At 51.5% G+C, this 24,385-nt stretch overlaps 2 protein-coding genes across 3 annotated transcripts; one reads left to right on the top strand and one right to left on the bottom strand.

Moving 5' to 3' along the window:
- The first annotated feature begins 41 nt into the window (after window positions 1-41).
- BCKDHA (branched chain keto acid dehydrogenase E1 subunit alpha) lies at window positions 42-21,999 on the top strand. Of its 2 annotated transcripts, none has more exons than XM_063110580.1 (9): window positions 42-336; window positions 9,175-9,360; window positions 9,466-9,552; window positions 14,270-14,378; window positions 17,717-17,878; window positions 19,525-19,728; window positions 19,993-20,134; window positions 20,367-20,538; window positions 21,285-21,999. In XM_063110580.1, exons 1-9 carry the CDS (start codon window positions 229-231, stop codon window positions 21,453-21,455), a joined length of 1,341 nt encoding a protein of 446 aa, XP_062966650.1. In that variant the 5' UTR covers window positions 42-228; the 3' UTR covers window positions 21,456-21,999. The 2 variants fall into 2 exon arrangements, with proteins under 2 accessions (XP_062966650.1, XP_062966649.1); XM_063110579.1 differs by having other exon boundaries at window positions 43-336; window positions 19,522-19,728.
- A 292-nt stretch (window positions 22,000-22,291) lies between these two features.
- B3GNT8 (UDP-GlcNAc:betaGal beta-1,3-N-acetylglucosaminyltransferase 8) lies at window positions 22,292-24,290 on the bottom strand. Its single transcript, XM_063112803.1, has 2 exons — window positions 24,194-24,290; window positions 22,292-23,703 (listed from the first exon to the last, which is right to left on the bottom strand). Exon 2 carries the CDS (start codon window positions 23,669-23,671, stop codon window positions 22,478-22,480), a length of 1,194 nt encoding a protein of 397 aa, XP_062968873.1. The 5' UTR covers window positions 23,672-23,703; window positions 24,194-24,290; the 3' UTR covers window positions 22,292-22,477.
- Between the last annotated feature and the right edge of the window lie 95 nt (window positions 24,291-24,385).

Below are 24,385 nucleotides of genomic sequence, written 5' to 3' on the forward strand. Positions count from 1 at the left end.
GTTGCCCTCTTTTTGGCCTGTTACAGGAGGAACTACTCTGAAGAGATCGGAGTAATTTTGGAGAAGAAAGATTGTCTTCCCTACCCATCTGTGCGTCCTAGCGACCACGGGAGCGGAAGCAGGCGTTGTCTTGGCAGAGTAGTGCTAGTATTTGAGTCAGGCTCATGAAGGGGCAGCCCCCAGTCTAGAGTAGGAGAGGGGCGGATCGCCGGGTGGTTGTTAGCCAAGATGGCGGTAGCTATCGCTGTGCCGAGGGTCTGGGGGCCAAGCCGCAGCCTGAGGCAGGCTGCCCTCCTGCTGCTGCGGCGGCCTGGACCTCGGGGGATTGCTAGAAATGTGAGTACCTGCGGCCCCAGTGGGGAGTAGGGACGTAAAGGCTATCTTCCGAGTGTGGGGTCCCTGCAGGTTGTGAAGGAAGGGCTGTCATAGAAGGGAAAAGGACTGGGACCACTTGGAGAAGACACTCAAGGAGAGAACTTGCACTTCCTTAGGAGAGGGAAAAGCGAGGTAGCTCTTTTGTGGACCCTATGGGAGGGAGACATTTTGGAGAGAGGGATGAGGGTTCCTCACTAGTTTCTACACATCCTCAGGTTTGGCTCCTTGGACGGGCAGGGGAGGGCGGCGAGACCTTTTCCCTCAGGGGTTGGAAAATGAAACTAACTTAGTAAGGGGGAGACTTCTGAGTAAAGATTCCTCTCTCTCTTTTTCTCTTTTTTTTTTTCTTTGTGACTGGCCAGACAGGGATCGAACCCTGGACCTTGGCGGTATCTCCACCACGTTCTAACCAACTGAGCTAACCGGCCAGCCTAGAGCCCTCTTCAAAGAGGAGAAAGGAGAGATCAGGTCCCCGTCACGGGCTTTTGTAGGGCTCTGCATTTCTTGCTTTGTCACAATTCTAATTTTAAAATTATTGTGTAAAAAAAACCCTCTCTTTTTTTGGTGGTGGTAGCCGGCTGGTACGTGGCTCCAAACCCGTGACCTTGGTGTTACAAGGCTGTGCATTTTTTTTTTTTTTTTGGAGATGACCGGTAAGGGGATCTTAACCCTTGATTTGACTTGGTGTTATCAGCACCACACTCTCCCGAGTGAGCCACAGGCCAGCCCACAAGGCTGTGCTTCAACCAACTGAGCTAACCCGCCAGCCCTCGTTTGATTCTTGTCTCCTCTGATCGAATGTCAGACAGGGACTTCGTGTGTTCTGGACACTTCACAGAGGAGATGACCAGTAAGCATTTGTTGAATTAATGAGGGGAGAAAAGAAGGGAGAAAGGTGCCAGACAGGGCACTTTGCCCACATTTATTAGAAACATTTGAGAAAAGTTTGTTTCCTGTGAAAAGGGTCAGAATTCTTTTAGGTAGATGCTGCTAAGGGCAAGATCACACTACAAAAAATCTAGCTGGAAGCCCCCGTTTAGAAGGGGAGAGGCATTGGGCTGCCGAAGAGATTTGAACTAAAATTGCGCAGGTAAGAGAGTAGTGGTGAAGTGGGTCGGTTCTGGAGCTAGACCAAGTGAGTTCATCCACCTGCTCTGCCACTTTCCAGTTGTGTAGCCTTGGGCCTTATATCCACGTCTGGACCTAATATCCATATCTGTAAAATACTAACAGTGGCCACCTCATAGGGTTGTAAAAATTCAATATGTAAAGTGCTAAGACTGAACCTGGCACATCGTAAGGGCAATGGGAATGTGGGCTACTGTTGTTAGTGAGGGTGGAGGGAAGGGACAGAAACTGACCTTGGAGATGGGGAGAAGAAAGGAGATGCCCTTGGGAGGGTCTGGATTGCCAGGGCCCTCGGGAAAAATCTATCAAGATCTCTGATCCCCAATCCTTAAGGAAAGGTGGAGTCTGTAGGAGAAGCTCTGGGTAGGGGGAGAAACGGGGAGGAGGGTGAGTAGGAGGGGCCTGGAGTGGAGGCGTGGTTATCTAGGAAGGCAGTCACTTGAAGCAGGTAAATGCAGGTTTGCAAGAGTAGGATGTTGGAAGGGCAATCTCCTGCCTTTGGGATGTTCCCTTTTGCTTTTTTATTTTTATGGATCGGATTCTTTACAGCTGATCTAAGTCCCAGGGGCCCATTGGCTGGGCAAGTCGGGTGGGAGGTGGGCAGGGCGGGGGCACGCACAGGGAAAGGTCGTTTGTGGCTGATTAAATCCATTTCCCTCCTGGTTTAGTTTCCTTGTTCCCTTCACCCCTGCCTCCCCTCCTTCATGTTTTGGGGGAAGGGAGGAAGAAGGCCCTACTTTTTATTTATATGTTAAAAAATTTATATTTTCTTGAGTCACCTTTTTCTCCTCACTTGTATATCTCCCACCTGTTCTTTCTAAGATTAAAAAAGAGACTCAATTTTTTTCGAGTGGGGGGAAAGGGTAGTAGCATTTGGTTAAAGATTTTAGACCAGGACTATCCAAAAGAACTTTTTGTGATAGTGGAAATGTTTTATATTTGCGTTGTCAAGCACAGTAGCCACTTAGCCACACATGGCTAATGGACACTTTAAATGTGGCTAGTGTGACTGAGGAACAGAAGTTTTAATATTATTCAATTTTTTAATGAATTTAAGTTTATTTAATTAATTAATTTATTTATTTAAAAAAGATGACCGGTAAGGGGATCTTAACCCTTGGCGTGGTGTTGTCAGCACCACGCTCAGCCAGTGAGCGAACCAGCCATCCCTATATAGGACCCAAACCCATGGCCTTGGTGTTATGAGCACCACACTCTCCCGAGTGAGCCAGGGGCTGGCCCCACTAATGAATTTAAGTTTAAATAGCCGTAAGTGGCTGGTGGCTGTCATATTGGGTGGTGGAGTTTTTATGAAGGTGGAGAGGAAGAGATAGTGCCTTAGGGGAAGGTTTGGGAGGTTGCATTGTGATGGACAGATTGGATCGGATTCCTGGGGCAGGTCAAGTGGGAGGAGGGATGGGGCTGCCTTACTTCGTCCTTGCTTTCTTGCCACTCCTCTAACCACCCCTTATACTGAGTACACTGCTGCCCTGGAGGTGTTTGCCTGTTTTCCACCCCCCTTCTTCCTCCTGCTATCATATCTCAAGGAGAAGAGGAGGAAGGTAATTCAGATTGTCAGGGAGTTATGAGTCAGTTTCTCAGTCACCACCCCAGCCCTGGGCTTGGCCAAGCCATTTCACTTCTCTGACTCTTGCAAGTGGGGTAAATTTAGTCCTTAACCTATTGGAAGTCAGGGAGCACCTAAGTTCAGTCTGCTAATGATCAGTAATGTTATTTTTCCTACCTAGCTGTTCCAGGGCAGTCTGTCACAGGCTCCAGTGCCCTGTGCCGTGTCTCCAAGCGGTAGGTGCCCATTGTGTATTGTGTGATGAATGGAGATGATCATTACTGATCTCTTAATCAATTGGGTCCAACTCCCTCTTGGCTAATATCTTAAGAAACCTGGTCTCTTTTGACATCATGAAGCACTTCATGACATAATGCCAGCTCACATCCATTATTATATTTAATACAGGCACACTGCAAGGTCTGTACTGGTAGTACTCTGCTATTACAGGGTGGGAAACGGAGGCTTGGAGAGATGAGGTCTGAACTTGGAGCTCTGGACTCCAAAACCCAATTTCTTTTCATGGTACCAGGCTGCGAGGAGGAGAAGGAGTGGGGCTTAGGTTCAAGTCTTGCAACATCCTGCTTAGTCCAGTCCTGGCATGTATCACCAGCCTCTGCCCAAGCCACTCTGCCTGGGCTGTTGGGGATTGTTGGAAGTTAGGTTGGGAAGGTCTGGCCTCAGCCCCCAACGTGCCTTCCCTTTCAGTGCTTTAGCTCTGCTGGTGATCTTTTCCTTCCTTGAGTATGTGGTCCTTCAGATGACAGCTGACCTGCCACTTCCTCAGGGAAGCTTTCTGGACTCAAAATGCCAAGTCTCCATCTATAAAACAGGAACAATAATAGTACCTCCCTTAGAGAGCTGTGGTGAAGATTAGAGAGAATGCAGTCAGGCCTCAAGAAATGGGAGCTGCTGCTTTTCTTCAGGTGTAGTAAATCTGGTGTTGTCCTGACTGAGTCAGACAGAGAGGTAAATGCCCTCCCTGGGCTCATAGCACCTTCAGTGCCTGGGGGAGCCTGGTGCTACTAAAGCCCCTGGGTCCCTGAGGCCAGAGAAAGCCTGATTAATCTCCATATCTCCTCCTCCCAACCAGAAATCCTCGGAAGGGGAGGCTCAGCTCTTTGCTTTTTGAGGACAGAGTGTGTCAGAGCCCAGGACAGAGTGGGTTTGATTGGCCTTAACTGTTCTAGGTATGGAGGACTGGGAGTTAACTGGCACCATCCACAGAACTTTCCATGCTCTGGACCTGACTTTTCTTCCAGTCTCCCCAGGCAGTAGTGGTCAGGCTGCCTGGCTGCTTATGCTAATATGACCCCTCTCATTATCTCTGTGGCCTCAGACAAGTTGCTTAACCCCTCTGGGCCTCAGATGCCACCTCTCTTGTGGAAGTATAGTAATAATAGTGCCTGCCTCACCTGGATGGCACATGGGTTCAGTGAGCACATAGGCATAAATAAAGTACTTTGTGGAGTGCTGTAAAGCTGGGGACTATGCCACTTGTCGGGTTACAGAAATAGCTACACCAGTTGTATGGCTAGGCATTTCATAACTAAAGCCAAAACGTTTCATTATTTTAGTTATACTAAGTTTCCATGTGTATTGTCAGGGCTAGGGCTCAGACCCTTCAAACCCATTGCACAGACTGGTTTACCAGGCCTCTCACAAGCAGGTCCACGCTAGGTCATTGGGAAAGGTTCCGGAGCCGTTGGCAGACGACATAAGCTCAGTCCTCAACAACGGCAGCAGTGTAGTCTCGGAGGGTCACAGGAGCCCTGGCAGCAACAGCCTCCAGCAACAGTGACCATCCCGGGGGCAGGGGGCCCTGTGGCTCAGAGCCACTCATCCTTTATACTTAAGTCCATAATCCAGGACACTTGGGCACACATGCGTGATTACGTTAGACAATAACCAAGGAGCACCTGGGTGCACGTGCATATTTACATCAAATGCTCGGCAAGATTCTGAACATCTGAGAGGCCCTGAGCATTTTCCTATATTTTCCCAACAGGTGCCTAGACACATAGTTGGCTCTTGTTAACCCGTTCGAGCCATACTGGTCTTCAGTGTTCCAGGCTCTCTTCTCTTGCCTCAGAACCTTTGTTGTTACCTAGGACTGAAGTGTTCTAACCCTGTAGCCTTAAGGCCTCATCCCTGCCTGCTGAGCAGGGCTTGGCTCAACTCCCCCTTCTCTAGGAAGCCTTTTCCTGGTGCTTCATCTGATGCTTGCTAGTGAAAGATTCCTCCTAGAGCTATGACTGGTGTTTTACCTGCCTCTCCATGAGCCTGTGAGCCAGATATTATTATCTCCATGAACTGACATAGGTTCCGGGAGACAGGCTTTTCTGCCCAATGTCACATGGCTGAAAAGGGACAGAACCAGGCTTTGAACACAGACAGTTTAGTTCTTAAGTCCTCCTCCTACCCTACCTTGTGGTGAACCATTATACTATCCTGTCTCCTCTGAGATTGTCCCTCACGATGGTTACTTGTGTGTTCAGTGTTTGTCATCCCTCCCTCCCCATCTCCAGTCCTTAATTCAGGGCCTGACTTGCAACAGATATTCAAAAGCTACCTGTTTGGCAGTAACAATCATCAAGTACACTTGTTAGCTGCTTCTATTTATCAAGCATTTGTTATGTGCCAGGCACTGGGCTGAGCAATCTATATGTATCAATTTGTTTAATCCTTATGACAACCCTGAGATAGGTACTCATGCCACCCCCAGTGTACAAAGGAGGAAACTGAGGCTGAGGGAGTTTTTATTTTGTTTTTTGTTCTTTCCAGGGAGTTTTAGTTACATGATCAGGAGCCCACAGTCTGCTTAGAGTCTGCGCCCTTAACCATGGTGTCTTAGGGAATGACTCCACTGGGCAGACCAGACCATCCAGGGAAGGCAGGTGGTGCTCTTCTGTGTGGTGGAAGAGGATGTGGCTTCGAGGTTTTGTGTAAATCTGTGCAGCCTCTGCCACCAGGCCAACCCCCGCCAACACACACACACACCAAAAAACAGAAGGAAAAAAATAGGTGGAGTCGTATCCTTCCTCTGTAGGCATTTTTACTACCCACTCCCATAATGGAGCGTTTCCTCAGAACTAGGCACTGTGTGGAGCCTTTTGTGTGTCTCATTGGATCAGCACAGTAACCCTGGGGGACTGCCATCATCTCCACAGGCCCAGGAAAGAAGGGGAAGGAGGACAGAGCCCAGGCCCAGCTGAGGTGCCCTAATGGTAGCTTTACAGTGTGTGGAGTATGTCAGGGTGCCCTGATGGTAGCTGTCCGGTATATGGTGTGCATTGGAGTGTCCTGACAGCTTTCCAGCCTCCAGAGGCAGACAGTCCTGCCCTGACACGCTGGTTTATTGTCAGCCCTCAGACCCTATACTCTTGACTCCTGCTGGCTCTGAGCCTACTCTCTCAGTGCCCCTCCCCATACTTCAGCCTTCAGTCCTGTTCTGTCACCATGTCTCCCCTGTGCCTCAGTCTCTGTCTCTTTCTCTCTCTGTCTGTCTGTCTCTCTCTCTCTGTAGTGTCTGCTGGGGCCACAGTCTGATGTTAAAATCCAGTTCAGGGTGCAGTCAGTCCTCCCCAACTCCTGTTTTCCCCCATCTTTTTCCTAAGGTGCCATTCATTTCCCTTTTTCCCATGTTTTAACCTTCCTAGGTTTTGTTTTTCTCCCTTTTACCAGTTTTTGAGCACATAACACGTCCCAGGCCTGTGCTGAACCCCTTGTGTGCATTATCTTAGGAATTTTTCACACAGCCCTCTGCAGCCTTTTTACATAGGAGGAAATTCAAAGAGACGAAGTCTTTATCAGAGAACCACGCAATGACCTAAGAAAGTGGAACCCAGGTCATTCTGACTCCAGAGCCAGTGAACTTAACCACTTGTTCGTGCATTCTGTAATTAACCTATTGAGTGTCTGCTGTGTAAGCCAATCTGGATGCTCTTCTTGCCTTCCTGGAACTTGTGTGTGTGGGAGACAGACACAAGACAAAGGAATCTTCTAGGTAGATGTAGGAGTCCAGCTATGCTTGAGTGCTTAGAAGGGAGAAGCTTGGTGCTATAAGAAGCTGGCTGCTTCCTCCTTGCAAGGGGAGGGGAAGTCTGCTGTGATGTTCTCAGGCCTGAACCTGCCTTGCTGTTGGGAGTGTAATCTCTTCACAACCACAAATGCAGATAAATGAACACACATAAAGTGTTGCCCCTCTGGAACCTTGGATAGCCTGTTCATTGCAATTAAAGGAAGGGAGGGGGAAACACTTGAGCACCCACATGTGAGATTCAGCTCCTGGCAAACCTAGTCCTTCTTTAGCTCCCATTCAAAGTGAAGCCACAATTACTGAACTAAGGAATTGGAGCAGTGGGAAAAAAGGCACAGATGTGTGAAAACCAGGCTGGCAATGTCAGTTGGGATTAGGAGCATGCATTTTTGGGGTCTGGATCTCGGCCCTGCCTACATTTGAAGTCCAGTCCTGACATAATTTTTTTTTTTCACTTTTTTTTTTGGATAGCTGGCCAGTATGGGAATCCGAATCCATGACCTTGCTGTTATAAGGCTGTACTCTAATCAGTTGAGCTAGTAAACCAGCCTATTTTGTTTTTAGATTTGTGGCCTCATGCAGGTTATTTTACCTCTCCAAGCCTTAGTTTCCTCATCTACTCAGGGGCAATAGCAAATAATCCAGCCTCACAGATTTTCTGAGTACTCAGTAAGACTGTGCATGACAAGTTCAGCATGGCACACAGCGGGTGTGGACTTCATAAACCTAACCCTGGTCCAGTTCAAGGCTGTCTGGCTCAAGAGCCAAAAATTCTAATTGGTCCACATCCTACTGAGTATTTAGACTTCTCACAGGTCTCTTGGGCTTTCCCAGCTATGCTTCCTCTCTGATCTGAGGATGTGTGATGTCCTCACAGGAGTCCTCCAGCCACTCTGAGCTCTTTCCAGTTTCCACAGAGTACATGCCTTTCCTCACTTTTTGTCTTTTGCATGTTCAGTTCCCCCTGCCTGGAATGCTATTTCTCTAACTCCTAGTTGTCCTTCAGGTCTCAGTTGTAACATCACTTCCTCAGAGAAGCCTTCCCCTCCTTCCCCTCTGTTGTAGAATAATAAGAATCATTACTTGTTCAGCTTCTGTCTTCCCTGTGAGGCAGCAAGGACAGATGTCTTGCCTGTCGTAGGCTCCCAGAATGAAGCAGAGGGGTTGAACAAAGCAGGTGCTCAAATATTTGTTGAATGAATCAGCCTGAGCTTGCAGGGAGAGCTGGGACTGGAGTAGAGAGGGCACTGGAGCATGTGGAGCAGTTTGCCAGGGGATGGGGAAGAGGCCTTCTTGTAAAGAGATGAGAACAGAGGTGTGATGGTAGAACGATAATAGCCAACATATTTTTTGAGCATTTACCATATGACTTACAGATATTCTTCTGCACATTTTATATGCGTGATCTCATTTAAGCCTCAAAGCATTTCCATGAGGTGTCTTCCATTTTAGACAAGGAAGGAGACACTTGAAGGGGAGAAGTCACTTTGCCATGTCACTCAGAAAGGGATTTGAACCCAGGCAGTCTGACTCTTAAGAGCTCTAAGAATTAAGATCTATTCTGTGTGACCTCCCTAGTATCTGGAATAGGGGTCAGTAAAGAGCCTGTCTGGCTGCCTAGAGGGTACTATGCAGAGGTGTATGTGCCTTTGGCAGCAATGGGAGATAGAGAGGAGGGGATGTCTGTGTCCAGACTGGGGCTTTGAATGCCAGGATGAAGAGTTTGAGCCTGTGATAATGAGAGTAATAATAGCTACGAGTTCTTGCGCTGCCTGCCACTTTATTGAGTCATTTAATGTTTGCAACACCTCTATGGAATAGATGTTATTGTTTTTATCCCAATTTTACAGATGAGGAAACAGACAGAAGTTGTAGTAACTTGCCCAATGTGTCACAACGAGAAAGTGGTGGAGCTGGGATTCAGACCCTGTGAGTCAGGTCCCAGAGACCACTAGGGCCATGGTGACTTAACCACCCTGCCATCCTTCCTACCAGCAGGGTTGAGCCAACTGGAACTTCAGTGCTTCTCCTGACATGGGCGTCACCCTTGCCCTGTCTCTCCCAGCACCTCCATAGGCAGCAGCAGCAGCAGCAGTTCTCATCCCTGGATGACAAGCCCCAGTTCCCAGGGGCCTCAGCGGAGTTTATAGACAAGCTCGAATTCATCCAGCCCAATGTCATCTCTGGAATTCCCATCTACCGCGTCATGGACCGGCAGGGCCAGATCATCAACCCCAGCGAGGATCCCCACGTGAGAGGCTGCCTCCCCCACTTTTGTGCCCCCCCTGCCCAGGCCCCTTTCCCATCTATTTTCTAGTCCCAACTTCCGCATGTCTGTCTCTGCTTCCATCTGCAGTTGCCGCAGGAGAAGGTGCTGAAATTGTACAAAAGCATGACGCTGCTCAACACCATGGACCGCATCCTCTACGAGTCCCAGCGGCAGGTCCATGGGGACAAGCCTGGGGAGGGGGGTTTGGAATTGCCTGAGGTCCTCCTTACTTGCGTTTGGGTTGAAGGACAGCTTCCAAGGAGGGGAGAGAGGGATGGAGATCCTTTTGGAGGTGCTTAGAATTCCTGGGGCTCTGGGGGAAGAGTGTGGAAAGGGTCCTGCCCAAGGGCAGAAGGATGGATCTGACCACTAAAAACACCTACTGTGTGCCTGGCTGGGAGCTTTACCTGTGCTGAGAGAGGGCAGGGAGGAGAATGCCTGACAACGCTTCCTCTTCGGAACTCACAGTCCCAAGAAACTGTGTGGCCCCGCAGTGCTTCCTACAGTACTCTAGAGACCACCCTAGACCCATGTCAAATGCGCTGTGGTCCTCAGAAGTCTTAGTATCAGGGGACAAGGACCCAGTCAAACCGGTGTCAATAAAGAGGGAATTTATTGACTCAAGTGCAAGTCTAGAAGGCCCTGTTTTCAGGCACAGCTGGATCCAGTGAGCTCAAAAGATATTATCAGATCTTTTTCTCTTTGTGTGTCTCTTTTCTACTCTTCTTTGCCTTGGCTTCATTCATTTTCAAGCACTGGTGGTCTCTGGCAGCTCCTGGCTCTTGAAGAGGTGGCAGAGAGAAAGGGTTCACGTTACAGGCTCTGGAGCAAGTCTGTAAGATTGAAGTCCTACTTCTTCCTCTTTCTGCTCTGTGACCCTGGGAAAGTTGCTTCTCAGTGCTTCAGTTTTCTTACATGCACCTACCTCATGAGGTTGCCATGAGGATTGATGGTGGCATATGTACTGGCCTTAAGAATAATGAAACTGGCATTTAGCCAGCACCTAATAAATATTAGCTATTACGGTTGTCTGTTGGTACCCCATGGGGGATTGTTTCCAGGACCTCCTGCAGATACCAAAATCCAGAGATGCTCAAGTTCCTAATATAATATCTGCATATAACCTATGCACATCCTCCCATATATAGTAATGCAGCACATAGTGATGTTTTGGTCAATGACAGACCGCATATGCAACAGTGGTCCCATAAGATTACAATGGAGCTGAAAATTTTCTGTTGCCTAGTGACATCATAGCTGTTGTAACATCATAATGCAATGCATTATCCACGTGCGAACAATAGGCTGTACCATATAGCCTAGTTGTGTAAGTAGGCTATATCATCTAGGTTTCTGTGAGTAAACTCTATGATGTTCACACAACAATGAAATCGTCTAATGATGCCCTTCTCCAAACATATCCCTGTCATTAAGCAATCCGTGACTGTACTTTATTTTATTTTAGGCCACTGGCTGGTGTGGGGATCTGAACCCTTGGTGTTATAACACCGCGCTCTAACCAATTGAGCTATCTGGCCAGCCCCTGCATAACTGTACCTTAAGTCACCTCTAGATTACTTATAATATTTAATGCAATGTAAAATGCTATAAAAAATAGTTGTTATACTATATTGTTTAGGGAATGACAAGAAAAAAATTCTGTACATGTTAGTACAGATGCAATTTTTTTTTTCTGTATATTTTTCATCCTCAGTTGGTTTAATCCACAGATGCAGAGCCCACTGATATGGAGGGCCAACTGCCTTATTTATTATGATCCTACCAGTCTTGCAATTATATCTTTCCCACTTAGCAGTGGAAAGAGAATGGTCCCTAGGGTTCTAGCAGAAGGCCCAGGGCTGGTGCTCATTGGCCAAGCTTTGGTCATAGACCCTGTCCTGAACCAATCACTATGACTGGTTGGCCAGGCCCGGGCCACATGCCCACCTCCTGGAACCAAGGGAATAGAGGAGTGGACCTCATCCTTCCCAGGCTGCAGAGACTGAGATCAGGGGCAGGGGATTCCTATTAGAAATGGGGGAAACGTGTTGGGCAGGCAGTCCCTCAGATGTTCCCCACTCCTGCTGCAACAGAAGTAGGAATTCTGTGAGACCCAGCAGGTAAGGTCCCTGCTGCATCAGAAGTGGGGTTGGGCTTGGGACTCCACATTTGTATCAGGCCCCTGATCCTGCTGCAGACTAAACCATGAGGCCCCTTGGGCTAGAGGATAGTACTGAGCAGATTTGGGTGGGTGGCCCACTCCCAGACTTCCACTCACAGGAACACTGTGTATGGGTTCCCAGGTTAGGGTAGTGTGTCCACCCTGCCTGGAAACTTTCCTCAGCTCCCACCATCTACAGGATCAAGTCCAGCCCTTCCTGACCACCCCGTCTTCCCCATTCCACTGTGGCCTCAGTGCTCTCTGCTCCCCTTCTGCAGCCTCAGTGCCAGGCCTCACCACTCCTGCATGCATAGACTCCTTCCTGCCCCTGCCTGCGCTTTGCAGACGGGCTCTGGAATCTGATAGACTTGGGTACAATCACAGCTGTAACTTTGGGTAGGTGATTTTTTTTCCCTTATCTTTGCTTCAGTTTCCTCATCTTTGCCTCAGTTTCCTTACTGTGTTAAAAAATGGGGCTAAAGGGCCGGCCCGTGGCTCACTCGGTAGAGTGCGGTGCTGATAACACCAAGGCCGCGGGTTCGGATCCTATATAGGGATGGCCGGTTTGCTCACTGGCTGAGCGTGGTGCTGACAACACCAAGCCAAGGGTTGAGATCCCCTTACCGGTCATCCTTTTAAAAAAAAAAAAAAAAAAAAAAAAAAAAAATGGGGCTAAAGATAGAACTCACCTTGTAGGAGTGGGGTAGGAATTCTGTGAGACCCAGCATGTAAGATCCCTGGCCTATTGGCTGACACAGGTCACCTTATCCATCACAGTTCAGCATGTATCTGTTAGGATTATGTTTAGCTGTAAGTAACAGTGAGGTCCCATCATGATCCAAATGGCTGCTGGAGCTCGCTCCATCACATCTCATTCCAGACAGCAAGTAGACGAAGGTGGAATGTCAGACATGACACTTCATAGCTATCTCCCCACCGCCTCTTTTATAGAACTTTCCAGGTAGTTCCACCCAATAACATCTGCTTACATTCATTGGTCACTCCTGGCTGCAAGGGAGACTGAGAGATGTAGTCTTTCAGTCCAGGCAGTTGCTCTCTGTTAACAGAGAGGAAGGGTGATAGGATGCTGGGTAGGCAGCCAGTAGTCTCTGCCACTAGCCCGTCTTGTTTCCTCAGGGGGCCCATCTCAAGCTCCTCCCCACGCTAACCTTGACAGCCCTGCCAGGCCCTCAGTACCCAGCATCTGCCTACTCACTTGGCACTAGAAGGTTGGTTAACTTTAATTGGCTCCCCACTTAGAAGAAAGCACTTATTCATTGGTTTCTCCTGCAGCAACTGGAAAGCCAGGCCTGAGGAACACATGAAGGAGGGCACTGCTGAGCCCTGAGGGGGACTGGCCATGGGGTGTCCCTCAGGGTGCCATCACAGGCTCACTTTGTTTCATTCTACATACAGTTCTGGGTGATCTCACTTCCATGTGTATGCTAGAGGTTCCCCAGATCTCCAGCCAGACTTCTTCTTAGAGCCCCACATCTGTTTGGCTTCTTGCCCTGGATGTCCCACAGCAAACTCAGCTTGTCCAAACTTGACCTTGGCATCTTCCTTCCAGACCTGCTCCTCTTCCTCCCCTAGTCCATTTCTCAGTGAAGGGCATCCACCCATTTGCCCAAACTGGAAACCTGCATCTAATCCCTTTCTACCCCCTCATTCCCTGTGTCTCTAGATATTTCATTAGAAATTGTTCAGCTGCTTGGCAGCACCGCAAAAGCCCCAGACCCTTCCTCTCTTTCTGCTTCACTGTTGCTGGCAAACTGGCTTTTACCCTATGCTTGTTGCTTCATGGTCACAAGATGGCTGCCACAGGTCCAGGCTTTGTGGCTATGTGCAAGGCAGGAAGAAGGGAGTAGGGACAGGGACTAGCTGTAGTGGTCCCTTTTATCCAGAAAGTAAAAACAGACTTCCATTGAAGTCTGTGGCTAAAACTGTGTCCCATAGCCACCTGTAGCTGCAAGGTAGGCTGGGAACCAAGTGTTTGTCTTTTCCAGGCTCTGAGATTGGGGTGTTTGGGAGCAGGGCACTGCCTGGGCACTGGTGTGGCCAACCAGCAGGGTCTGCTGCTCCCTAGCACCACTGACTCAGCTTCTTAAGAGTCATCCATGTGCTCCTCTCCCTGCCTCCCACCACAACCAAGTCAGGTCACTGCCCCCTCTTTCCTGGCTTGCTGCAACCAGCCCTGTCCTCTCCATCTGTTTCCCAGATGGCAGCCTGAGAGAGATTTCTAAAACACAAGTCTGACCACATTGCTCCAATGAGGAGAACCATCAGTGGGTTATCACTGTTCTCGGAGTAAAGTCCACATGCATCCTTCCCTGCCTTGTCTGGGTGCTACCTGCCTGTCCTGCCTCATCTTTCCCCACCCCTCCCACTTCGTGTCCTAGCCTTTCTGGTCTCATGGCCTTCATTGTGCCTGGAACCTTCCACCCACACCCCCTTTGCTCAGCTTAGGCAGTTTTCCCTGATATCCTTCCATGGTGGGGCAGGTACCTTCTTTGGACTTCCATCACAGAGATCTGATCACTCTGGCTGTAACCAGTCCAGCAGTTCCTCCATGAAGGCAGGAACCCCAGCATGGCCTGGCCCAGGGTTGGCCTTGAGGAAGACTGTTGATTAATGGAGTCACCAGAAGCTGGGCAGGATTTGACTGGTTCTCTGTCATTGCCCAGCATAACCAAGCCTGGGCCTCTGCCCCCCCCCCCCACCCCACCCCAGGGCCGGATCTCCTTCTACATGACCAACTATGGAGAGGAGGGGACACACGTGGGGAGTGCAGCCGCCCTGGACAACACGGACTTGGTGTTTGGCCAGTACCGGGAGGCAGGTATGTCTGCCCATGGTTTGGTCCTGTGGTCTCCATCAAAGTGCCCATTTTAGTTACCTCAAGTGCTCCTCCAGGAATAGCATAATGGCAGAAAGGTCTGAGGAGCTGGAGGAAGAATGTTCTAAGCACGAAAGAGACAAGCCAGGGACTGGACTTTGGAAGCGGTTGACTTCCCCTCTTTGAAGGCTGAGAAGTGTAGTGGAAGCCTGTGCTCTTAACCATTTATTACCAGTTGTCAGACTTTGGGTAAGTCACTTCCCTTCTCTAAGCCTCAGTTTTCTCATCTGCAAAATAGGGCTTATGAAAGTGCCTGCATTGAGGGGTTGTTCGGAGATATATTGAGGGCCAGGCCTAGCTGTGGGTGTGGAATGTGCCCCTGTCCACCCAGTGTGGGGCTCTCCTGGCCTCTCTTCAGGTACTGTATCCTCCAGGTAGAAGGAGCAGGTGGGAAGGCCTGCAGGGTCCAGCCGGGGAGCTTGCTAAGTGAATGAGTGAAAGGAAGGAAGATCAAAAATAGGAGTGAAGAAAGTTGGTAAGCATTAATGAGTGCTGGGGAGTGAAGGAGTTAGCCCAGGGGGCAGTGATTTGGGTGATCTGGGTGTTGGTGTGGGGGCCCTGCAAGGGAGCCATCTGTGGGCATCAGCGAGTACTGATTCTTCCAGAGAGGCAAATCTTGACCCTTCCTCTTAGGCACTGCACGACCTTGGGCAAGTTGCTTAACTGCTTTGTGTCTCGTTTCCACATTTATAAGGGTCATGGTAACCCTTCCCAAGACAGCTGTTGAGGGGAGTTGTGGGGCAGTTGGCAACAAGCCCTCAGCACAGGGTCTGGTACAGGGTGGGCACTCAGAGTTGGAGGCTGATGTGATTGGGGCCTCACTGTGGCTCTTCAGCAGGGAGGTAGGGCCAGGCCAGGGTGGCTGTTCAGAGCCCTCTCTGGACCAGCATGGCATTCCAGTCTACTCTCAGACTGTTAACTCCCTTCAGCTGGGCCAGGCCCCCATCCCCCATGTGCCTAGGAGGGCAGATACTCTGGGATAGTTGTCTGAGGTTCAGCATCACTAGCAAGGAAACAGATTTCCTAGACATGGGTAGCAAGCTGGGCCCCTGCCAGGTTTGCTGAGCTCTTCGTACATGTTTTGGCTGAAGGAGTCTCTTTTGTGAGGGCTCCAAGCAGGACCGAGTAAGGCTAGTGGGAATCACTAGAGACAGCTGGGCTTTCCATATGGCTGTTTGGTCATGGGCCTCCTCTGCAGGAGTAAAAGCTCTGAAGGTTGGCAGAAGGCCCTGCATCTGGGTAGCTGTAGAAGGGTTTCATGTGGAGTGAGTCAGACCTGCACTCCAGCCCTGACTTGGCAGGCCACTTGCCATGGTGATGCTGTCTCTAGGCTGTGGAGTGAGGAGAAGAGCAGCCTTCATAAGAGCAGCCTTCATAACAATAGCTGGCATGGAGGTTCCATTGCTTTGCCTGGAGTAAGGGCAGACTCCCCAGTTATGTGAGGCAGCATTACTATTACCTGTAAAAGCCAGGTAGAAGCCTGAGTCAGAGAGGTGAGGTCATGGGGTCCAGGCCACAAAGCTCCTAAGGAGTGGAATGGTGTCTTCTTCATGGCAGTCTGACTCAGAGATGGCTCTCGCTCTTTGCTCTTTGCCACCATAGTTGCCTTCCCAGGGCTGTTTGGCCAATAAACCAAGGACTGTATGTGGAATGCTGATTGTGGCACTGGCAGGCAGTGGTGCTTAGTGAAAAGGAGTGTTAAGAGGTGTCGGGTGTCATGCTAGAGCAGTAGTTCCCACTGGACCTGCAGTTTTCTGGTGCAAGTCAGCACCACCTGGGCATTGGGCTTGTGAGTCTGTATTTTTAACAGCTCCTTCCCCTGCCTCTGCCCTGGTGTCTCAGGTGGTGGACCCAATTTCTGGGTCTTGTGGTGCAGTACCTTAGACAGACTCCAGTCCTCCACAAGGTCCCCCTTTTCCTCTTCAAGCAGAGCACCTCCTCTTCTGTTTTGTAAACAGCACAGCTACACTTTATGTGAATTTGTATTATCTTCATTCAAAAGTGTGTGACAGAAAATCCGAATAAGCTTGTATCAAAAGTGGATGTTGAAGTAATGCTAAACACCCTCAATCCTAATGAAAATTTCAAGTGTATCATTTCAAAGCCGATTGTCCAAGCAGTATTGAACTGTTTATGTTGGTGTCTCATGATGGCATTCTTTTAACCGATAAACAGAAATACTTCCCATTCTCAGGCTCAATCTAGAACTGTGTGAGTTTTGCGTTATGCCAGCTCCCTACCCTGCCACTTAATGGTGGTGTGAAGTGGTGCTAGTTATGGGAGCATTCCCTACATCAGTTTCCTCATCTGTTAATGGGGAGGAAAATCCCACCTGCTTCATAGGGTTGTTGTGAGGATTAACTGAGTTACTCTATGAAAAGTGCTCAGAGTAGTGCTTGGCACGTAGTGTTATATTCATATTTGCAGCTGTTATTCAGAGAAGATGTGCATCCCTTGCGCAAAATGTGACTGCTGTGTAATGTGATCCCTATTAAATTTTCATCTGAAGAAAGGGTTCTGCAGTAAAGAAAGGGTTTGGAAACCACTGCACCAGATAGCTGCTTCTGTATAATGCTCATGCTCTCAGAGTGCTTCCGCAGAACATCACTGACCCATGCACTGCTCCTAAGGTGTGGCTGTGAGGACTATTCCCCACTATAGGTGGGGCAAAGAGGGTCCTAGCTTGTCCTAGGATAATCGCAAACCCCCTCCTGTCTTCTGACTTAGCATGCGGGGCCCCGTTCACCCAGACTGGATCTTAGATGTTGAGGTGGGTGTCCACCAGAGGGTTTGTTTGAAGAACGGGTTTTAATACCACAAACAGGTTAGACTATTTCCTCTCTAGCCCAGAAGTTATGAATTAGTGGCCTGTGCTTTTATTTGGTTCGTAATGATGATTTTTTTTTAAAGTAACTGAATTAGTTGAAAACATTTAAAAACTTCACAGTTTTTCATTGAAAAAGAAAGAACGACGAAAGGCCAGATTTCTGCTTTCTTTTGAAAAACTGGATTGTCTGGCCTCCCTGGTCAGCAGTCAGTTGGTTTGACCATTGGCCTCCATTTTGAGACAGGTCTATGCTTTCTGGTCTGCCCATCAGGTCATGTATCCGTGGCACCTGCCTGGTCCCCATGAGTGTCCAAGTTTGCCTCCCCTGCTCTGGTCCAGCTTCTTTATTGTACAGATGGGGAAATGGCAGTCCCAGATCACTGACAGGGTTGGTCTGACCCTCCCACCCCCCCACACTACCCACCAGGCTAACCACTGCCTCCTCCTTACCCAGGTGTGCTGATGTATCGGGACTACCCCCTGGAACTGTTCATGGCCCAGTGCTATGGCAATGTGAGCGACCTGGGCAAGGGACGCCAGATGCCTGTCCACTACGGCTGCAAGGAACGTCACTTTGTCACCATCTCCTCTCCACTGGCCACACAGATCCCTCAGGGTGAGGACGCAGACCAACCTCACACCACTGTCCAGGCCCCAGCTCTTCTCCATCCCATCTAGGTGGGCTTCCAGGTTGGCACCAACTTCAGAGCCCTGGTCTGTGCTTCAGACTTTCAAAGTACCTCTTGTCTAGGACCCTTCAGAGGAGGTGCTCTGGTGGTTTTCAGCAGTCTTGAGCTAGTATGATCATACTCTGGATTTCCCAAACTTGTGTCCACCCCATTCGCCTGCTCACAAACAGCTGGTGCATTCCTGAGTGCTTACCAGGCTCCAGGCACTGTGCCAATGCTTCTCTTTCATTGTCTAATAGGACATTCACTGTGGCCATGGAGGTGAACGTGATTATTTACTGCCATTTTAAAGAGAAGGAAATTGAAGTCAAAGAGGGAAGTCGCTTGCTAAAGGTCACATGGCAGGTAGAGAGCAGAGCAGGAACTCAAGTCATGGGCTGTGTGACTCCAGGGCTCAGGTTCTGATTCTAACCTATGTCTGCTTCAGTCCTTGGAGTCAAGCAAACTCCCCTGAAGCTCACTCTAGGTGCTTTGAAGTCCCCTCTATTAAAAGGGGGACCGTGTGGGAAGCAGACCCACCAGGTGCCAGAGCCAGGGCAGACAGGGTGCATGAGTTGTACCACTGCAGGCTTCAGCAGTGTGCCTGGCACATCAGAAGGCTCCACACACCTTAGCTCATAGTGTTCTGTTTGGGAACAGCAAGCAGCTCAAGCCTCTTAGGTAGGAGGTGGCAGGGAAGCTTTCCCAGAGGAGGTGGCATTTGAGCTAAAGGTAGGCAGGATTTCCATAAGGGTGGGCCCTGGCCCTAACTGTCCATTTGGGTGTCCACTGAGTCACTCATTTGGCGGGAGTGGTTCATGATGGGGGCAGGTAGCGGGGAGGCACCACTAGAAGGTGACATTTAAGCACAGACTGGAGGAGGTAAGGGAGGGGACGCATGGGTGTCTTGAGGCAAGTATATGCTTCATGTGTTTGAGGAGCAGGAGGGAGCCCAGTGGGGCAGGTGTGATGTGGGGGACGAAGAGCATGGGGAGGGTGGCTGGAGACAAAGTCTAGGAAGTGGTGAGGAGGATATAGGTGGTCAGACTGGTGGGGCCTTGTGGCCCTTGCCTTTGGTGGGGACTTTGGCCCAGAGTGGAATGGGAGCTATGGGTTGGGGAGGAGTCCATTGTGAAACAGCTTGGGCTGGCTCACATTTTAAGAGTCCTCTGGCTGTCCCGTGGGTAACAGATTGGGATGGGGAGCTGTGCAGGTGGCCAGTGAGGAGGCTGCTCAGTAACTCAGGCAAGAGGTGTTAGTGGCTTGACCAGGGAGGTATGGAGGAGGTGGTGAGAAGGGGTAAGATTCTGGCTATATTTTGAAGATGGAGTAGATATGGGGAATGACAGAGAGTGTGGCATCACAGACGATACCAAAGTTTTGGGCCTGAGCAATTGGAAAGTTGGAGCTGTGGTCAGCTGAGAGGGAGAAGACAGGGGTGGAGGGATAGGTTCATGGGGGGATAATCAGGAGGTCAGGTGTTTTCTTTCCCCTCAAAGCTGTTGACACCCTGCCTGAGCCCCCGAGCCATGGGCTGCTGCGTGTGTGCGTGTGTGCATCCTGTCCTCACCGCCCTCTCATTCCCCTGCAGCAGTGGGGGCGGCCTATGCGGCCAAGCGGGCCAACGCTAACAGGGCTGTCATCTGTTACTTCGGCGAGGGGGCAGCCAGTGAGGGGGACGCCCACGCTGGCTTCAACTTCGCCGCCACACTTGAGTGCCCTATCATCTTCTTCTGCCGGAACAACGGCTACGCCATCTCCACGCCCACCTCCGAGCAGTATCGTGGGGACGGCATCGGTATGGGCCCTGCTGGCCACCCCCCACTCTGGATCATCTCCTTCCCTCTGCCTCGCTGCCACCCTCTGTCCCCGTCCTCTGCTCTCTTCCTGTGGTGTCTGGCATCAGCTAGGTTGCTGGAGAAAGGAGCAGAGTGCTATTTTGCCCTCCTTTTCTCACCCTGTCTTCTTTCCTTCCTTCTGTCCCTAGTTGTTCCTTTCTGGCCCTGTGCGTTTTCCTCATCTGAGCTCTGGGACCTGACCAGCTTTCTGTCTGTCCCCACAGCGGCACGAGGCCCTGGGTATGGCATCATGTCGATCCGCGTGGATGGCAACGACGTGTTCGCTGTGTACAACGCCACGCGGGAGGCCCGGCAGCGGGCTGTGGCAGAGAACCAGCCCTTCCTCATCGAGGCCATGACCTACCGGTGCCTGCCTCTCCCGCGCCATTGTCCCCACAGCTCTGGCAGCCACTGTCTTTAGCATCTCCTTTATGTTGATCACTGTCTCTAAAACATGGCCTCATCACTCCATAGTGCATCCCGTTCCTTGCCTTTATTCCATTTTTACCCCTTCCTCCCTAGTCTATCCCCCTCCCTCCCTCCTGATTCCCACTCCAGGGGGCCCCAAGCTGACCTTGAGCCCCCTCTCCCTGGGCAGGATCGGGCACCACAGCACCAGTGACGATAGTTCAGCATACCGCTCGGTGGATGAGGTCAATTACTGGGACAAGCAGGACCACCCCATCTCCCGGCTGAGGCACTACCTGCTGAGCTGTGGCTGGTGGGACGACGAGCAGGAGAAGGCCTGGAGGAAGCAGTCTCGCAAGAAGGTAGGGGCTGGCCCACACCCAGGGGAATGTGTGGTAGAGGACTGGTCTGTCGTGGAGAACTCTGGAAGGAGGGGATGCTGAGATTGGGGACATTGACTGGAGACTCAGGGACAGCCAGCCCCAGTGTTGTCTCCAGGTGTGGCCTGGGGAGCCAGGCTGCCTGGCCCATCTGTACCTCTGAAAGTCCTAGTTGTGTGGCCTTGGCAAATTATCTGTTCTCGGTGTCCTTGTCTTTGAAAGGGGATACTGGTGGTACCTGCTTCAGAAGGTTGCTTGAGGATTAGGTGACTTGATCCATGTGCAGTATAAGTGCCCTGCCCAGAGTCTGCATGCTGCCCACCTTGGCCTGGTCTTTAGGAGCCAGAGGCAGTGCTGTCCAGTGGTAAGGCAGACCCTGGTGTCAGGTGGCACTGTGTGTCCTGTCTCTGCCCTTAACGACATCAGTGTGGGCAAGTTCCTTCTCTTCTCTATGCCTCGGGTTACTCATCTCCTAGCTGCCCACTTCTTAGGGCTGCTGAGAGGCTTAAATGAATCCATAAACTTGGTACAGTGCCTGGTCCCTGCCTAGGATGGAGATACTGGGATTTGGGGGTTATCCATTTCATTGCTATTATGACGATCATCTCCATTGCCCAGATGAGAACACAAATACTCAGAGTGGTTAACCCCGTGCCCAGGTCCCACAGGTAGGAGGCCAGGCTCTGGGTGGGAGTGGCTGCTTGCCTACCGACTCATGTCCCCCACAGGTGATGGAGGCCTTTGAGCAGGCTGAACGGAAGCTGAAGCCCAACCCCAACCTCCTCTTCTCAGATGTGTATCAGGAGATGCCCGCCCAGCTTCGCAAGCAGCAGGAGTCCCTAGCCCATCACCTCCAGACCTATGGGGAGCACTACCCCCTGGACCACTTTGAGAAATGAGGCCTGGTCACCACACCCCTGCCTACCCTCAACTATCCTGAGAGGTAGCCCCACTCTGAGGGGAGGAGGGAGAGCTGGTAGGACTCTACCCCCTTCCCCAGCCAGCTCTCTCTAAAATGCTCAGGGGCCAGGGTGGCACCTGAAACTGTAATGAGGGCAGCTCCTGCCCCGATCCCTGCTCCTCCAAGCTGTTATATTTGGAGGGGCGGGGCATGTTTGCAGCAGTTGCTGAGGCTCCAGCAGCACCCCTACCTTATCTGTTGTTACAGTGCCTTCTCCCAGGGTCTGGGCAAGGGAGCCTCCAGGACTAGGAGCCCTTCTGGCCTGGGGGCGGGCTGGCAGGTCAGCCTATGGAAATTGGTTTGCAGTGAGAGGCAGTCTGCAGAAATGGTGAATAAACTGTGTCTCTGTATTTGGCTCTGCACCACCTCTGGTCTCTGTTTCCTGGGGGTTTGGGGTGGGGGAGAGTCTAGCAAGACTCATTTGGGATCACCCCCCGTTTCTCTACCTCAGATAAATAAAGCCAAAGCTGTTGAGATATCTACTTCCCCTGGAATCTTTTGCAAGCTGGAGGGTCAGCTTCAGCAGACAGGGTGGGGATGGGGGTTTTCCACAGATTGCCTCCTGTTCTTCCACAGAATGGGACAAGCCTGGTGTCCACCAAAGTGACAAAGAAGTTCATTGGAGCTGGCCCTGCCTACTAAGGGGGTTGTCTAATATGAAAGTCAGGGCATGGCTGAGCTCTGCTCCATCCCATTCTGGGGCCCACAGACGCAAAAACAATTCCAGGCCTCAGAGTGGTGAGTGCATATTTTTCAAAAACAAAAAGCAGACAAAAACGATTCACCACTTATCCTGCCTGCCCAGTGCACTGGCTGGGAATGTCCCAGGAGAGGCTCAAGAAGTCCAGCTTCTTGGACCTCCTCCCTCACACCAAGGCCTGGAAGGAGGGACCAAGCAAGGGGCAGGCATCGGTCCCAGGCCAGAGCAGCCTTCCCTACCCCTGCCCTCCCCACTGAGGCTCAGCATTGGAGCTGTGGATCTTGTAGTTGTTTCCAGAGCCGAATGCTGTCCTGAGGGCTGAGGGGCCGTACCAACAGCAGGTTGCGGAGAGTGCAGGGATCGGTGGTGCGGTCTGCTGGCCAGGCTGTGAGGAAGCCTGGGTGGGCCCGGGGCACCAGGCCCAGAGCACGGAAGCAAAGGCCAGTGTAGACATCATCAAAGGGGAAGGGTGCCACACGGGCTGCCGCCCGCAGTAGCCAGGGTGCCAGGCGCCCCGCGATGACGTAGCCACCTCCACTTGCATAGGCCGGGTAGCCACCTTCGAAGAAGGACCCAGGCACATAAAAGGGTCCTCCAGGCTTCCGGAGGGGTTTGGCCTGGGTGAAGACCTCACCCAGGTAGAGGCTTCGAGCCCAGGTGGGTGGCAGGGCCTGCAGGTGATCCAGCAGGGCAGAGGTGTGCACAAAGGCATTGTCCTGAGCTTGCAGAACAAAATTCACGTTGGGGCAGTGGCGGCCCAGCCAGGCCAGCAGCAGCAGGTCTTTGAGCGTCTGGTTGAAGGGGACATCAAGGAAGTCCCAGAGCAGTAGGTCACTGTAGCGATGGCTCTCCCAGGCCACCAGTGAGCCTAGGTCAGGCCCCCCATCACCTGTCGGAGACCCCAGCAGGAAGAGCAGCCGGATCCCAGGGGCTGGACTGCCCCACGTCTCCCTCACAGCCTGTCGTTCTGCAAAGCGCCCAGGTTCTGACTTGACAGCCAACAGTAGGTAGGGGACATCAGTATCCGAGCAGCTGGACACTTGGCTGCCTCCTCCTCCAGGCAGCCACTGCGGGAAGCTCCGACAGGCTGCTGACAGCAAGAAGCGGCGGAGGTCCTCAGGGTAGGAGGGAAAGTCAGGGATTTCTGCCGCGGCAGCAGCCCCCCAGGCCTGGCAGCCCCCTTCCTCAACGCTGTCCCCACTGGGCAGGGCCACTAGCCTCCACTGCTGCTGGTTCCAGTAAGCTGAGGGCAGTGGGCCAGTCTGGCCCAGGCGCACTGAGAGGTTGGCAGGCAGGGTGGGCTCAGGGTTGACTGGCGTGGGGCCTGGCAGGGTGCCCCGGGATCCTGGATAGGCCTTACTAAGCCGAGACTCGGATGTCCACTCGATGTACACTTTGAGGCCCAGGAGCGTGAGCAGTGCTGACAGGCAGAGAAGGCACTTGGGACAGCGCATGACCCAGCCCAGGGAACGGGCAGCTACAGGAGCTACAAGGGAGCCACAGGGAGCCACAGAGGCCTTTAGGGAGCAGGGATGGGCCCTCTCTGGAGGCCCCAGGCAAACAGCCTCTCAGTCTCCCACAGTCCCAGCCAACCCCTGTAATAGCTTCTCTCAGTCCCAGACCCTAAACAGCTCCTCCCACCCAAGGACCCAACTCCTCCTTACTCTTAGACCGAGGAATACCCTATTCCAATCCCATCCCAACACCCTGTTCTTTTGACTCTGGGTACAACTCCTTACACCTTCCTAGAAACCCAGAAGGTCTACCTATTCCCCATCTCCACCCCGGGGACTAGGAATTTACCATTCCTGTCTCCTCCCTCTCCCTCCATTCATCCCTCTCACCAGGAATCAGGATCGCTTGATTCCTAGTTTGCTGGGATTAGCTCCTTCCACCTTCTTAGAAGCCCAGCCTATCTCCCCCCTATAGCCCCCCCCCCCAGGGTCTGGGGAACCAGAGTTCCGGCTCCTCTTTACCTCTGGGTCTGGCTCCTGCCAGCTCCGGCACCCTGCCGGGCCTCCGGTCAGGCCCTCCCTCGTCTCCCTCTGTTCTGCCCTTGCCGGTGCGGCGCGTTGTGTCTCCCAGCCCAGCCTAGCCCAGCCAGTCCAGTGGGGCGGGAGGGGAACAGGAGGCATGGAGAGCCCCAGGGGCCGGGAGGGGCTGGGGCG

The sequence above is a fragment of the Cynocephalus volans genome, chromosome 10 (assembly GCF_027409185.1).
Source record: "Cynocephalus volans isolate mCynVol1 chromosome 10, mCynVol1.pri, whole genome shotgun sequence".
Taxonomy (NCBI): Eukaryota; Metazoa; Chordata; class Mammalia; order Dermoptera; family Cynocephalidae; genus Cynocephalus; species Cynocephalus volans.

What these genes read in the sequence shown, in the direction of transcription:
- BCKDHA (XM_063110579.1), top strand. Translation starts at nt 229, where the DNA reads ATGGCGGTAGCTATCGCTGTGCCGAGGGTCTGGGGGCCAAGCCGCAGC. An exon ending in TGGCCAGTACCGGGAGGCAG is followed by an intron (nt 14,379 to 17,716) that starts GTATGTCTGCCC and finishes CTCCTTACCCAG; the next exon opens with GTGTGCTGATGTATCGGGAC. An exon ending in GGCCACACAGATCCCTCAGG is followed by an intron (nt 17,879 to 19,521) that starts GTGAGGACGCAG and finishes ATTCCCCTGCAG; the next exon opens with CAGTGGGGGCGGCCTATGCG.
- B3GNT8 (XM_063112803.1), bottom strand. Translation starts at nt 23,671, where the DNA reads ATGCGCTGTCCCAAGTGCCTTCTCTGCCTGTCAGCACTGCTCACGCTC.